At 42.4% G+C, this 16,559-nt stretch overlaps 1 protein-coding gene and 1 long non-coding RNA gene across 7 annotated transcripts in view; one reads left to right on the top strand and one right to left on the bottom strand.

Annotated features, from left to right (window-relative positions):
• Positions 1–14,694, bottom strand: part of LOC107211611 — a 36,991-nt gene extending 22,297 nt beyond the window's left edge. For 2 of the 4 annotated variants that reach the window (XR_004499554.1, XR_004499557.1), the window contains exons 1-2: positions 9,583–14,597; positions 1,860–1,974 (exon numbers count right to left, since the gene is read on the bottom strand). This is a non-coding gene — a long non-coding RNA (uncharacterized LOC107211611). The other 2 variants (XR_004499556.1, XR_004499555.1) reach the window with 2 other exon arrangements.
• Positions 14,695–15,072: 378 nt separating this feature from the next.
• The window catches only part of ATP2A2 (ATPase sarcoplasmic/endoplasmic reticulum Ca2+ transporting 2), a 44,352-nt gene continuing 42,865 nt past the window's right edge, over positions 15,073–16,559 (top strand). For 2 of the 3 annotated variants that reach the window (XM_015643897.1, XM_015643898.2), the window contains exon 1: positions 15,744–15,861. In XM_015643897.1, the coding sequence (XP_015499383.1) occupies positions 15,744–15,861 (118 nt within the window). Of the gene's footprint in view, positions 15,862–16,559 lie in introns of all 3 variants that reach the window. The other variant, XR_001524252.3, reaches the window with a different exon arrangement.

The following is a 16,559-nucleotide window of genomic DNA, read 5'->3' as shown; positions in this document are numbered from 1 at the left end:
ATAAACAAAGCAAACCAGGACAAAACCCCTCAGAGCTTCTCAATGACTCAATGTCAGCAGATTTTTGGCTGCCCCCAGCCTGTGCTTGTTTTCCTCTGGCACCTGTCCCGCTCACAGGTCGTTCAGTCCACTGGACTATGTAATAAATACCAGACAGAGATGATGCTTTAGACAGAACAGGAACACTTGTGACTGAAACAGGTCCTGAATCTAGAATGGGGTGGCCTGAGGACAATGGGGACACAGAAACAGCAAGTGGTGTAAGTGGGAAAATTTTCCCAAAACTTCTCCCATTTCTCTCCTTTTCACTTCTCAGCAAGCCAGTTTGGTCTAGAAGCCAAAAATGAAATCAGCAGAATTGATGATCTGAAGTAGTACCTGTGCTTACCTGAAATAACTGGATGAGATTTCAAATAATTTCTTTAAAAACAGGAGTCACAACTTTTGTACACCTGCCCATTTTTAAGCTGAGCATTACATTTTGGCCACAACAAAAAAGACCAAATTTCTCTTGGTATAAATCCAGCCAAATCCATGCAGTTACCTCCTGGCTGAATTTGGCCCAACATGCCTAAAAACCCTTAGGGATGGTTCAATTCCAAGCATTGCACTAATCCAATCTCCTGCAGTTGCTGAATGCTGTGATATTTGGTGTCAGCACATGGCATCTGAGACTTTTTGACACAAGCTTGGTGTCATTAATAGAGTATTTCACTGCTTTTTCACTTTTCACCAGGTCTGTAAGCTTTTGGATTAACACTGAAAAGCTTCAGAACAAACCCTTCTTTCAGCGTGAGCAAAATATCCTGCTCAAGTCAGAGAAAATTTTTCTTTTTACTTCTCTCAGTTTAGTGTCTACTGTGAAGATGATTTTCAGAGATCAAGAAAAGCATATAATGTTTAAAACAAAACATTTGTTAACTAAGGATTTCCTGGATATTTCTGCTTTCTTATTTATACTACGTCCTGGACCTTGTGAAATCACTGTTTAACTTTCAGTATTATTTATGGAAGCAAGCCTGTTGCTGTTTCCAGATCTCACAGAGAACTTTCAGTTTGCAGTTTCAGTACCAGGTGCATAGTCCTGGTTCAAATGAATCAACTAAAGAAGCAATATAAAATAAGTATTTAACCCTCTCACATCCATGCTGGGTCCTCAAGGGTAGAATGTTTTTCTGCTTCTAAGCTCTCTCATTTGAGTCAGGCTCCTGAGTCTCCAACCCTCCTCTTCTATGACAATTTGGAATTTGGGAATGCACAGCCTTTTCAGTGCAGCAGAAGTATGAATAGTTTTGGGTCTTTTCTGTAGTGCACAGAGAGAGATTTAAAATATTTCCCCCTTGGTTATACATACAAAATACCAAAGCATAGAAAGAGATTCCAGGAAATTTACAAATCTTATGAGGCTTTGCATGCTGCCACTATTGATCAAAGCTTTTCAATCCACAGCAGAAAGAGGCAGACAAGGCATAACGATTCAGTGCACTGGATGTGTGATAAATCATTATCAACTTCTGTGCTGTCAGTGTGACTACTCTGACTTAACAGCCACGAGGGAAAAAATCAGCTTCAAGTGGAACCCTCCTCAGCACGTGGCCCTGGATTTGCAGGCTGTAGCACTATGTGCTGTCCCTCACAGCTGCAGAAACCGAGTGCAAAGTGATTTAAAATGTGAGCAAATCAGAATTTATTTTTTTTTTAAACATTTATTTGCATGGATAGAAGTGACCGTGCAGATGGGAAATTCACGTGGCTGCTCCAAGCAAGGCTGGTAATGGTTCCACAATAAGGACTACAATAAAAAGGATGACAGCAATAATAAGTAACTAATTTTAAACTCTGCTCAGGTGTTGTTTTACCTTCCAGTCCTCTTGCTGACACCTGTAGCTGTGTGTCACATGACAGAAGACACATGGAATCATTGCTCAGGCTCCAGCATCACACCAGGGTTGGGTAAATCCACTCAGGAGGCTCCTAGGATGACACAGAGAGGTTTCATGGTGGTAGAAGGATGAAATATTGCTGTTCTAAAGTGTTGCTGTTTTTCTTTTAAACCTGGGGAAATGCATCCCTAAGTCTTTATTTAAAAGAGAAAATATTAGGACTTCAATATCAAGCACACAGTGAAATTAGAAAATTTTAGTGTTAGAAAAAGAAGCCAGGAATCTTGTAATTAAAGATTCCTTCAGGGCATATGCATGGAAAGGCAACCTTTATTCTGGCATTTTCTAACTTCAGTGTACTTGCAAATTATGCATATTTTGGCAAAGATTTTGTATCTGTAAAATGTATATATTATATATAGAACTGAATTAATCTCTGATATATTTTTGCCTCATAAATACAGTTTCCTGTTTCCATGCTAGAATCTACAACATTAACATATTCACATGCCAGTTGCTGGATTTATTCTTGATAATCCAAAGGCTGAGACTGGACGTGCTCAGCCTCTCCAAATTTCAGTCTTATCTAGCATTTTTTCTGAGTCACCCAGATAAATTATCTCAATGTCCTGGTAAAGTGACTTCTCTTGTCCAGGGGCTCTGGAGAGCTCCAATTTTTTTTTCCACATCTGACATACAATTATGAGTTCAAGTGCTAAGACTGATGAATAGAATTTTTCTTCTTTTTCACTGATTTAATTTTTGAGACTGTAATGTTGTAAGAATTTCTGAATAAAAGTAGTTTTAAAAAAACTGTGTTAGCAAGAGTGTGGCAAATTTATTTCAGTGTGCAACAAGCCACATAAAGAAAAAGCAACACAACAAATCTGAAAATAATCTTCCTGTAGAATTAATAGGAAAAGTGTAAGAAAGGCTGAAGGAGAGACACACTAATTCATCTTCTTGAAAATCATGTAAGAATGTGACATATTAATTTGTACTTGAACAGAGTATTTCATCCTCCAGAAGAAAAAAAAAGTTTTCTATAATTTTTTCCCATAAATTAAATAAATGAGCTAACAAATTATAAAAGAAGAAAAGAACATATTTAACTTTTATTGCGCTCAAACTCTGAATTATATACATGGTTCATTTCCATTCATGTCCTCTTTCTGTAATATAAATGTTCTGCAAAAGCAGCAAAACTGCTCTTTGCTGCTGCCTTCAAGTGGAAGTTTCTCTGTGTATTATGCAAACATTTGAGTCCCATTTAATTCAGTGAAAACTGAGGCCTCTGTTGCACCCAGGAGCTGAGCACAGAGCCTTCAGTATTCACCTGCACACCCTTCCCATGGCCCTGTTCCCTCTTTGCTGCCTGGGGACGCTTTCAGGGACAAAAAAGGCAGGCAGAGCATGAAGCATCCTCTGACAGGCTCAGAGAACTGATGTGCTCACTGAAAACATCCCTGATGCCAGGAACAAGTTTGGATCAGGAAATCCTGACTGCCTCCAGTGAAGGGTTAATGAAGGATAAGTGTGTGTGATAACATTTGCTGTTTGGTGCTCAAATAGCACTTCCTTATGACAATATACATTACTTAATCTGCAAAGGTCAATGGATTGCTCTTCAGTTCCTTCCAAATGCCTGTGCAATGAACTTTGTCATTTTTCATACACGTTTCTCAGCAAAGAACTGGTGGTACAGGTTTGAGGCTTAAAATGCCTTTTCAGCTGCAAACAACTTTCACTGCACTGTATTTCCACACTCCCCACACAGCTTTAGAACTGTCAGGTCTAAGCAGAGACTCTCCTGTAGCCTCCCTCTCAATTTGCACAGAACCTTGCACAAGCTAAACAATAACAAGTACAATTATTAATTTCCTTTTAATCCTCTTGCAATATAAATGATCAGCCAAAGTATTGAATGTGAAACACAAGTGCAAAGAGATGTAGGAAAACTGAGATAATGTTAACAACCTGCAGTGTGGCTGTGGTTAACAGCAGTTTGGAGGAGCAACTCACTCTGCAGTAGATCACTTAAAAAAAGAGGTGGAAATATTGCAGGTCAACAGCTTGTCCAAACTGTAAAAATGCCCAGAGAATGGTATGAATGAGCACAGCCCTAATCCTGGGAGCTAAACCACACAGCTGCTGCTCCCCTTTTCCCCCATGTGGTGCTCCACTGGAACCAGGCGTGCTGGTGAGGATACCCAGAGCCCCAGGTTTGGGATATATTCTGACCCAGTGTGGATGGTTGGAATAGCACTGGAAATCTCCATGCAGCACCAGGACAGCAGGGTTTAACTTAGCAGGTAGTGGAATGCACAAGCACAGCACAGAGACAAGACTGGGGAATTAGGCTGCTGGCAAGTAGCAGCTGAAAGCTGATTGAACACAACAGATTGGGCTTTCAGACTGGACAGATAGGCAGCAGCTATTTAAATGGAGTATTAACAGTTTTGCTCTTAATTATTTCCAAACCTTCCAGCTAATGCAAGCTCAGCACGGCCTGTATTTTGGCTTCAATTAATTATTTGTTGTTTCTGTGTGAATCCAGCTAAAAGAAGGTTGAGTGGTTTGTTGAGAATTTCTGACTCTTTAAAATCATTCTCCTAAGTGCTTGGCTTACTTCTGCAAGCAGCTGTCATGTAAGTAACTGAATCTATGCCTCACAAAAATGATCACTTTCTCCATTTCAAGTGGAATTTCTTTTTGAAATGACACTGCCCTGCTAGCCAACAAATGGTCACCATTCTGCTCAGTGGCAGGTGGAAGGCCATGAAACTCCAGAGCTAAATGTGGAAACTCTACGCCTTCAGAAAAGGGAGATTCATGTCTTGCCTATCTTGCATCTTACATTTTGGTCTGTGAGGAGCTGACCCTGAGGCATTTCTACATCTGCAACAGCTTTTTCTAGAATCTTCTGGAAGTATTTATTAGGAAATTTTCTCTCAGATCTTTGCATAGTTAGTCATGTGAAAGCCACAAAAGCTGGTTTACACGTCAAAGAATAAACAATTGCTAATAAAAATGTCAAACCTCTCCCAAACATCTCAGAAATAAGAAAATGATCTTCCTAAATATGTTTGAACAGACTGCTTTAATGCAGCTATTTCCAAAAGAGGTCTGTTTTCATATCAGTACTTTCTCTATAAATACTCCTTAATACACATTTTGTATAAAATACCTGGGGATCTCTCATCAGTAATGATCCATAATGCAATATGGATCCAGACACACAATAGCACTTGTGACAGATGGGACAGAATGTTCTACGTGACATTTATTCAGCTTGTGAGAGGACAGACATATAAACATTATGGCAGCATAAAGTAAAAAAGGTTCATGAAGCCAACACATGGTCCAGCGTACGGAGTGTGACTGACACAAAGCCAACCCATCCCAAAATCTGACACATATTTTCACTGTCATGGTGAATTTATAGCCTGAGATTTTTACATTCTCTTCCTCAAAAAAACCCTAACCCAAAACACCCTTCAATTTCTGCTTTTTATTTCATTGCACTCAGGAGAAAGAGAACGTCCTCTCATCGAATTGAAGTGAGAATGAGTTTAACTGAGCTTCTTTCCTAATCAGAATAATTGAACTGATGCTTCTTTGAGCCAAAACAGTAAAAAAATAAACTACTGGTACTTCTTTGGTGTATAATGGCTTTCAGGCCTCTTGTTTGGATGATTCAGAAGGAATCAAAATGTACAGAAAGAGTAACAAAACCCAGTCTTGTGTCAGCCAGGATCAAACAAAAGGATTAACTGGCAAGTCATGGTTTCCAGTGGCAACCACAGTTTTTCAAGCAAAACTTGTTAGTGGATAGGAGATTAGGGGTTTGATTAAAAAAAAATTGGACATCACATTTAGTAAGAGTTGAGATGAGCTGCATACAACCCATGCCCCATGGAAAAGACATCTTTTTCCCATCAGCCAAAATCTGCGTACAGAAAGAAACATAAAAGCAGCAGAATTTGTCCATGGCTGCAGCACACCACATCCAGCATAAAATGGCTATAAATTGCCCCCAATTCCAGTATTTTGAGGCCTTAACAGGTAGCACAAAAATACCCCAAAATTGCCTCAGCATGTCAGAATACTGAATGCTCCAAGTTTTCTCATGGAAGATGAGCAACCCCAGGCTTTGAAGGAATACCTGCCAGATTCCCACGGCTTGGTGATTGGACATTTTTTTTTCAAGGTGGTGCTTGCCTTTAAAGGTCAGTTTAATCAGTGGAGATCTCCCAGCTTTGCAGAGCACCAGGGAATTCTGCACAGCAAATATGAATTAGCAAATCCACTCATCCCTTCCCACAGTTGTCATTAACAGGTGCTGCATGAACAGAGGCCAGAAACAATTCATGTCTTTACCATTCTCAATGAGATTTTTCATTTGCCTTTCTCCTTAGCTTTTTTCCCTGTGGCATTTGAAATGAGCAGACTCTCGTATCTGCAAGGTAATCAAGTTCCCATTTGGGAATGGTACATGAACTCAACACACTGCCCCGAGGCCCAGGCCTGAAGGAATTTCAAGTGTGCAGAGATGGAATATGCAAAGACAGGAATAGGAGGTGGTTTAACCCAACAGGCAGCTAAACACCACACAGCCCCTCACTCACACCACTCTACAGCAGATACTGGCAGGAAAATTAACTCTGTCCCAGGTAATACCAGGCCACAGGAACACGGTGACATTGCTCACTGTGAGAAGGAAAGGGCGTTTTTGGACTGGGGAGGCAGAGGTGCACATAAAACGATGTGATTTGGAACAACAGTGCTTCCCTCTCCCTTTGCACAGGTACAAAGAGCTCCACAAGTGTTGTTCCACTTCAGTGCTGCCACAAACTCCCCAGGTGAAGGCAGCACCAGTCAGTAGTGGAGTAGCAAGAATGCTCCTTGTGTTCTTTCAGTGCTGCAAAATTTCTGGCTGCCACACCTAAATTATTCCTGGAGTACCTGGTGCTCCTCCTCCCACTCCTGCATGGATGACTGAAGCTACAACGTGGTCCTAATTTTGCAGCAAGTCTCAACAAGAACAGTAAACAGTCCACAGCATTCCTGGCACACAGAGCAGGCGGGAGCAAGAGTTGTCTTTAAGCAATTGCCATCCACAAAGGACAGAATATACTTTCCAGTTAGGAATTCTGGATAGAAGCTATGAACCCCAGATAGACAGATTGTACTGTACCCTCCATTTCAGCTATAGGTTTTTGAATTTGCAGTCAGAATATGGCAGGACAATGTCTGATAATGCTTTTGCTTTCTCTTTCAATCCAAGCTTCTTTCACCACTCCTTTGAAGGCAACATTATACAAACGTGTCCAAAAGTCTGGTGCTGTATGTTCTTTCCATTTCCAGCAAGAAAATGAGATTATTTCGTTTTTAATTTTATTTAATCATCCTCTGATAGCTCATATTTATCTCTATAAATTTATATTTATTTATCACTATATTAACTGAATTTTGTTACTAAATGCCTTTAGTAGGGCAGAGAAACAAAGTGCTTATCCACACGAGACAGTATTAGAATTAGAACTGTATTTCTTAAAATTCTAATCCATTGTTGGTTAAGAAAAAAGTCCAAATCTTCATCTAGTATGCACTTGGGTTCCAAACCTTATTTTACCCAGTTCAAAGATCCTTTATTACGTTTCCAGATGACTTTTTCTTAGAGCTATACAGCTGGAGCACAAAAGTGTTCTGAAATGTCCCAACTGAATTTCAAATGAATATCAGAAATAGGCAAGGATATACATGATACATGTGGAATATGTGTCTAGGGAAATCACAGAAGATCCAGTTTCCACTAGTTGGTTATACATAAATTATTTAGGCAGTAAGCCTGTTGATTAGCTGGAGGCAAAGATATCTATTTTAGGTGTACTTATGGTCAGGATTAACTCATGAAACTTGGATGGCATCGCCCATAAAATGGCTAAAATCGTTTCAGCAACCTCATCCAAAAATGACAGTCTCTTTTCATCACTTTTTTTTTTATTTTTTAAATTATTTTTTACTTTTCCTTAACAAATAGGACATGATTTTTGAAAATCATGTGATAAAAGTCTTACAAAACCACACTAGAAACTATTTAGGGTGACAGAAGAAAGAGGACTGGGAGCCAGGAGACCATTTCTATTTCTAGTTCTGCCATAGACTGTGTGACTGTGACTTTGAACCTCAGATCCCATTTTTGTGAAATGGGGATGACAATCCCTGTTCTCTCAGGGATATTTTATAACATAATTTTCATTTTTTAAGGTTTATAAAATGCTCAAGACCCTTGGTTAGAAGCTGAAAATGCAAATAATTAATCAAGAAACAGTAAACACAATATCAGCACAACTACTATTATTGTTGTTAATAATAATAATGTTTGTTAATGTTATTAATATCAAATTATAAGCTCACTAGCACTGTTCTGACAAAAAGCCTAAGCTGCAGAGAGAAGGAAAATCATTGTAGCCCACTTCCAAGAACAAGAGTGCTGCTGGTAGTGTTTCAATATGGGACTAGAAAAGAATTCTTTAAGTTCTCCATCTGAGAAATTGTAGGTGGTAAAAATGAATATATTTTCAATAATGCTTTGTGACATGGGAGCAGAAGCAGCTTTAAGAGCTTAACAGTATTTTTAAAATATGACTCAGGGGAGGTTTTCTTTTTCTAACAGAACTGGGGGGAGAAAACCACCCAGGAGTTAAACAATCTTTTAGAAACCCAAAACCTTGAAATAGAACAAGTATTGTAGGTCAGGATAATTTGAGTTCACATGCAACAGCATCGACATATAATAAATCTATGCATAAAAAAGCAGAAAAAAGTAGATGTCTTATATTGGAAATACTGAATTCTGACAGATAAATTGTAAGAATTTCTGTTCTGTGAGTGACCAAAACCTACCACAGGTAATTTGGGAGCTTAAACCCCTTTGAAAACCTGTCATTTCTGTGAAATACCTAGATAGATTGTATTAAGTGGTAGAAATGAGGTGAGGAAATGGAAGCATAGGAGATCAATATAACATTTATTCCACTAAAGGAAAACATGTTCAGGTTTGGTTAGAGTCACATTAATAGAGAATGAAGGCAGTCCAGCAGATTTTTTTTCTCCTGAATAGCCCATGTTAGGAAGCATTTGTGAAAACCTTAGAAAGGTAGGGGAAGGTGACAGACACACTGTAATTGTACCCACTAATCTTACCACAAAAATATTGCCTTTTAAAAAACAAAACCCATGTGGATTGCGGGTTACACAGATTTCTGAGGGTTCAGATTGGAAGACTTTAACTGGTAAACCAAAAAGAGCATTTGATTTTAATCCCTCATTTTGTTTTATTTCATGACAGAGGGGAAAAAAATCACCTCAAAAGAATTTCATATTGAATAGAATTTTGGAAATTCTATTTAATATACCTCATATCCAATAGAGGAGCTTGTTTGACAGCATATAAGAATTTTATCAGTGTCTGAAAACTGAAGTGTGCTACTTCACAGTATTACTAATAACTACCTCTGAGTTTGGAGGAAATCCTCCACCAGAAACTCAGAAACTTCAGCTTGTGTCATATCACAAAGTGTCACACATCTAAGAAAAGTGGTAGTCATGTGCCATTAGTCCCAAACAATGCCTGAAAATGGAGTCATCTCCATGAGTAAGAAAAGCTGTTCAGTCTTACATTATTGCTACTCACCTACATGGAGTGCACCTGCATGTCTTCCTTTCAATCTTGAAAAATCAGGGAGAGCGTGACTTTTCCTTGTGATTCAGCAAATACTTGGAATGGCAGAAGCCCATGCCATGGCAGAACTGTTCATGGCACCGTGCAAGAACTCTGAGAAAAGGGAAATATTCATTGTTGTGCAAACACCTTGATTACTGCCTCTGATAGGATCAAAAGATTAAAAAACAAAAGAAGTTTTAAAACCAAGTAATTCAGATGGTTTACTTAAACCAGAATCTTATTGTATAAAGCCTGAGTAACTCCCTTGCTCAGGAATTGGTGGCCCATGACCACGACTAAAGTAATTCCACTTTCTATTGCACTATTAAGTGCACTCTCAAATGAAGCTCTGCAGGTAAATACTGCACATGATCACAGCTATGACACCCTCACCTTGTTACAGAGAGAAAATACAGGGCAATTCTGTAACACCCTACAAAATTACCATTTTCTAAACATTGTGCTTGGCCATGCAGCCTCCTACAACCTCCCAGCCCCATCTACAGAGAGCAAAACTGAAATCCAGAAGCCCACAAGGAATATTTACACAAGAAAAAAAAATGGCAGCGAGCTGCCAAATTAATCAGAATTAGACCGTAATTAGATGGAAAAATCAGGTCAGGATGAGATAAGAATTCAAATCACGTGGGCACCAACCAGTGCTTTATTTCTAAAGTTGCTGTGCATTTTTTAAAATAACAGTCCAGCTGATTTCTTTTCCAGGGAACTGACTCACCATCAAAATAAGGAGAAATTATTTTTTCAGACATGTATGATGGACGTTGGTTCTGATAAAATGTTTCTCTCTCCCATACACCTAGATCTCCTACTGACACCAGCATGGGATACACAGATTTTTCCAAGCAGGGAAATTGAGATTATTGTGGCAAATACTCCACTGGAGTCGTCAGAGAAGAACCAAATGACCATGAATAGCATATAGAAATAAAATAAGAAATCTACCAAGCCAAACTGTGATCTCTCACAGTTACTGTCACTGAGATCAGACTCTGTCTCGCTGCCTCTTTACACTTCCAAGGCAGCAAGGAGCTGATTTGTGCAGGAACAGAGATCCAGTTCTAGAAATCTCCCAGCAGCAACACCACCCTTCGTCTTCACAGTCTCTCAGTCTCTGTGGAAGTCAAATTCTACCTGCTGCTGATACAGGAACACACATTGCCTGGGAATAAAAATTATTCAGAATAAACTCAGATTATCTTAATTATCAACATTCAAACCATATTTTATCACTTATTCCTCTGCTGGGTTTGTGTAACTGTTTCATCTCAGTATTTTTTGCATTTTGCTGTTTAAGCTATAAGCTTCTTAAAGGGGGAGAGGAAAAAAAAAACCCTTTGACATAATACCATGAATTCAAAGAGCAAGCTGACTGGAAAAAATAGTTACTATATTTAAACTGCATTATCCTATGACAGAACTGCAGATTTAAAACCTTTCCACTTTGATACAGCACTTTTGCAGCATTTTAATATGCCTTGGTAGATTTCAACTGGCTGAAACATTTTAATAACTGTAATTTCAGAGGAATAAAATAGTACTGTGGGAGGAAGAAACAATGCCCCCATTTGTCACTCACTAAGTCTTGTACTTGAAATCAGCCAGGGTGATGAGAGCAGTGAGTTTGGTGGTCTCAACACAAGCCCCATTAGGCAATCAGCCAGTCTGCAAAAATTATGACATAATTTGGCACAATTAAGCAGAATATTCTCACTTTGTCTATGTTCACTGAAAGAGATCCTATTGCAGGACAGCATTCATGTGTTTTGGATCAACAACTGGCATTTTATGATGTGCTCTTCCATGCTGAGTTTAGCTCCACTCAAAACTATTAATCTTGTTTGAAAATGGAGCTAGAAAACATATGTGTTTGTGTACAGCAAGAGACAATTCACATTATGACCAGTAACTCTGCTGTGAATCTGCTTTGCAGCAGTAGGGATGACTTAATGTTATTGCAATTTGAAGGAAAGCATCCTGCAGTCCTCTCTCAGGCCAAATTCCCATTTACTTCAATTAGTAAGCATTACAGGAACTGTTTTAATGCTGCTGCCTGATGTGTTGGCTGCTTCTTCTTAATATATTACAGTGAAAAAAGATAGTAGGCCAAATGTAAGAATATACACTTCCATTACGTGAATGGAATCTCAACAAGGCCAAAACTGCCCCATTTTGTTGTGCTTCTTTCCCAGGTACCACTCTAAGGGGTTCCACTCTACTAGCAAACTGCAACTTTGCAGCAGCAAAATGAATTTATTTCCTTCCTTAAAAATGGAGAATGTAAAGCTTTTTGCACCTGCTTGGAAGCTTTCATGAGCTTGTTTGCTTCAGGCAGAGCTGAGGTGCTGTCACATTGATGTGGGTCAAAACAGCCATCTTTAGATAACCATCTCCTTTAGATAACCATCTTCTTTAAGAGACAAGACAAATGTCATGGAAAGCCTTATGAATCCTTGCAGAGCGATGGGAAACAACACTGATTTCAACTCACAATTCTAAATTTGTATGATCTCAAGTGATGCCAAATTTAGCAGGTACTGCTTCTGCTGCAGTGTCTAGATGGGTATTTGTAGCTCGTTCTGTGCTGTGCTGTCTAGACCATGAATTGTATCTGCAAATGTATTTCAAATGTGTAGCTGTCAGAGGATTTGGAAGGTATCACCTGCAAAGGAATCCTCAGCAGCAGCAGTGGTCCTGCACTTCTAGGGAAAGACAGGGAAAGGACTGTGAAGAAAATGAAGAGGTTACTCTGCTCTGGAAGAGAAAGAACTGTAGAACAGTCCTTAATTCAGTCATTCTTCTCTCAAAATTCACTGAGCCATAACAGAACACGTGACAGAAATAAACACAGGCAGAGGTCTGTGCTTCCAGGTTCTTTCCAGATTTTATATGGGGTGGAATAAAGGGGGAAGAATCAAGTCCTCTGTATTGAATGGAGGATAAACAACGAATGGGAGCTGTCAAACTCTAGTTGAACTAGTGAACCCCAGAGAATGCCAAGAGTTCTCCAGGATTTGCTAGAATTCAGACTCTGTTTGCCTTCCTAGCAGCATTTCTTCCTGTTAACAAGTCAGATAGAAAGAACACAGTATCTACTTTATTTTACCCTCTGCCAAGATCTAATTGCATGTGCCATGCCTCTGGTATGCTTAAAATGATTTTCCATAAGGCCTTTAGGAAACAGGCACAAAAAGGAAACCAAGAATGACATAGGAAATACAACACAGGGAGAAATAGTTTGAAAATGTGAGCTGGGTTTCTTTCTGGTATCATTTTGTTTTGAAAATTGTTACAGATGCTTAATTGAAATACTTTAAATTAGTAGGAAAATGAAAGGCAGGACTTTCAAGTCCATTACATGTGCATTTGTATATGAAAGCTAGTAAGTATGCTTGTGTATAAAAATAATGCTTGGAAAATGTTTTTATACCAAAAAAACATATATAATCCAGGTTTTATTAATGTGGTAGAAGGAAAAAAAACTGTCCATAGAGATATACTGAACTGTTAGTGAAATACATTAATTCAAGTAGCTGGCATTATTCCATATGGAATTATTGTGGAAATCATGTATTTTTAATGTTGCATATGCATATGTACACATGTTTTGGGGATGGTGGCATCATGGGTTCATACCATATCAAGAAAATTATTAAAACTGCTTAGAAAAATTACAGTAAATTGCATCAATTATATGCACCTGTCATGTTGACATTCTTCACCTCTGTAACAGGCTAAGTCTATTTAGGTGTAGTGTGAGGTATGAAAAGCAACATAACTGTACTGATGCAACATTTGGCCATGCTGATTAATCCTGCTGATAAGCAAGATGAAATTAATATGGGCATGGCATGGAATAAGTAATTGCTTTACCTGAACTAGGTCATCAGATCTAGCTCAAGAATTTTCATTCAGAACTGCCCTGTGAAGTGTAGGCTGTCAAGTTATCCTTCCTTGGACCTTGGCCATTCACAGAGGAGCCTTTTCAAGCAGTTATACTTTTGTTAGGAAGGATAAAGGGCCAAACATACCCTAGAACACCATAATTTTAAATGGGTTGTCCCCTCTCCATCCATTTTCCAGCACAGAGGTAAGACTGAAATATTTCATTCCAGATCAAACACGCAGTTTCTTATATCATGGTGCAGTGGGTGGTTTATAAGTTGTGGAAATGCAGATTGTATGTAAGATCTGCATTTATGTAAGCCAGCACACATGTAGGGATCAAATCTGGTATTTGCACAGGCATATGTACACAAGAACATCGCTTGGAACCAAGTTTTCAAGGTATTTATGCCGCTCGCTGTGTTGTGCGTGTGTGTTGCAGGTGTATTAATGTCAGTTGGCGCTGATTTCTCTCCAGTTTGTGTACACTGAAGTTCCCATAAATTACCGGGTGGGATTGGATGGATCAGTCAGTTTTCTGTGCTGTCGGTTCCTGTGCCAGAGCCGAGGCACGGTGCTGAGGGAAGCTGGTACCTCACCCCACACCCGCGCTGAAAACACAGCGTGCAGTTTATTCCTCCTCACGTTATCGCCGGGGCTGAGTGTGCTGTCACCGGGACGTGTGCGACGGCAACTGGGGACACTGCTCAGTGCCAGCACAGGGCAGGACCTCTGCGGAGTGACCCCTGCCACAGCCCCGAGGCGCACGGCCCTCACCTCTGCACACTCGTGATGGATGAGGCTCCTGTCGCGACAGAGGCCGCTGCAGCCCCACAGAATCACAGTCCTTAGGGTTGGAAGAGACCCCTGAGACCACCCAGTCCAACTCTCTGCCAAGGCAAGGTGAAAAAGGAACGCGCCCAGGGGGTCTGGATGTCTCCAGAGAGGGAGAATCCACGGCCTCCCTGTGAGAGTCTCACCCTCACACTCTGACCGGAGGATGCTCCGGTCGTGACAGAGCGCGCCACCCTCACAGTCACCCTTTGACCGGATGATGCTACTGAGGTGGGGGCCAACCCCACACTCACCCGTGGACTGGATGAGGCTCCTATCACGACATGGCGAGGGCAGTGCCCACAGGACGGCTGCCGCTCCTGTCGCGATACGCGCCGGTGCAGCTCCGCGCCACCCCCCGCGCCAAGACCCCTATGGCGGGCAGCTCCCCTCAGGCGCCCCGCTCCCCCTCACGGCGGGCTGAGGCCGGGACAGGGGCGGTTCCCGCCAGGGCAGCAGAGGCGGGAAAGCGGCCACCGCACCTGCGGGGCTGTCCCCGCGTGCAGCGGAAGCGGCGGCACGGCCGCGTGAAGCGCAGCCGCCGCCGGGCCCCAGGCGGGAGCACGGGCGGCAGCGCCGCAGCCATCGCCTCCGCCCCGCAGGCGGGGCCGCCGGGATGCCCGCCCCGGGCCCCGGCCCCGCCAATGAGCGGCGTCCACATGCCGCGGCGGCGAGAGAGCACCGGGCGGCCCCCGAGTTACATTAGAGCCGCCGCCGCCGCTGTGCGACCGGAGCGAGCGGAGGCAGCGGCGGGCGCGGGGGAGCCCTAGCCGTGACGGCGACAGCGGCCTGGGCCGGCCGGGGGGGATCAGGCTGCTAGAGAAGGAAGGAAGGGGGCGATCCTGACCTTTCGCGGGCAGCGGAGCAGCTGCGGCTTTTTCTCCCCCGCGTCGTTATCGCCCTCGGTTACCGGGGGCGGCTCGGAGCCGCTGAGGCGAGCGGAGAGGCCGCTCGGCCACCTGGACGCGGCCCATCCCCTCAGGGATCCGCCGCGGCCCCAAGGCGACAGCGGCTCCGGGGGCCCGCGCACTCCCCGCCCGAAGTCCCTGGTCCCCGTTGGAGAGGCAGCTCGGCTCCCTCGGAGGCGTGAGGGGGGGGGTGGGTTTTTTTTTTCTTATCTTGTTTTTTTTTTTCTAATTTTTTTTTAAGGCGGCTTTCCTTGTTTTTTAAATTTTTTTTTTTTTAATTTTTAATTTTTTTCCTGCCCCTCCCGGCCTCCTCCGCGAAGAGGGAGGTGTGCTCGGGCTCCTCTGCTGCGGGAGAGGGTCTATGGTGGTAGCACGGGGGTGGTGAGGGCTGAGGAGGGGTCTCGCCGCCGCCCCCGCCGCCGCTGAGGAGGAGAGGGAGGAGGAAGAGGCGAGGCACGGCACCATTTGCTGCTCCCTGCCCCAGCCATGGAGAACGCGCACACAAAGACTGTGGAGGAAGTTTTGGCTTATTTCGGCGTCAACGAGAGCACCGGGCTCAGCCTCGAGCAAGTGAAGAAGCTGAAGGAGAAATGGGGCTCCAACGGTAGGTGAGGCGGCCCCGCCGCGGGGATGCTGCCGCCGGCGCTCGCCCTCTTCCCCCCCGGCTCCCTTTCCCAGCCCTCTCTCCTCTCCCTCATCCTTGCCGAGGCCCTGTGCGAGGCCTAACGCGTGTGCACTGGCAAAGCCGGCATCTCTTCCAGGACCCGGAATAGGAGCGAGGGAGAGAAGATGGCTGACTTGAACTCCACCTCGTGGGTTTCTTTCAATCCCGAGCTCGCAGGGCTGCTCTGGGGAGGAGGGTGGCACCTCCGTTCCCTTTCACCGTAACGGTGGGAAACCTTCTTCCATTCTGAAATAAAGCGCTTTGGGGTTTGGGATTTGCCTCTTTTTTTAATTTTTTTTTTCCTCCCGCCTTGACCTTCATTTTCCCCAGCTTTTTAGCGCCTTTCAGCCCCTTATTTTATATTCTTCTCCCGAGTCGGGACACAAAATTCACACGATTTTTTTTAAAATTCCCACTGCTTGGCTGACCTAGTCCCTTCTGAACTCCCTTGCCGTTGTGTAAAAATGAAAATCTATGATAAGATTACACGGTGGACATGTTTTTTTAGCTTTAACACTGCTTTTATGCCTCTTGGATTACTAAATCTAGTTGCAGGAGCATAAAGGGGAGAGCAGAAATAAGGACAATACCATTAAAATGGAGGAAAGAATCTGAAATATTTTGAACCAAGTTTGATG

The sequence above is a fragment of the Parus major genome, chromosome 15 (assembly GCF_001522545.3).
Source record: "Parus major isolate Abel chromosome 15, Parus_major1.1, whole genome shotgun sequence".
Lineage (NCBI taxonomy): Eukaryota > Metazoa > Chordata > Aves > Passeriformes > Paridae > Parus > Parus major.
This window is presented reverse-complemented; position numbering and strand designations above follow the sequence as displayed.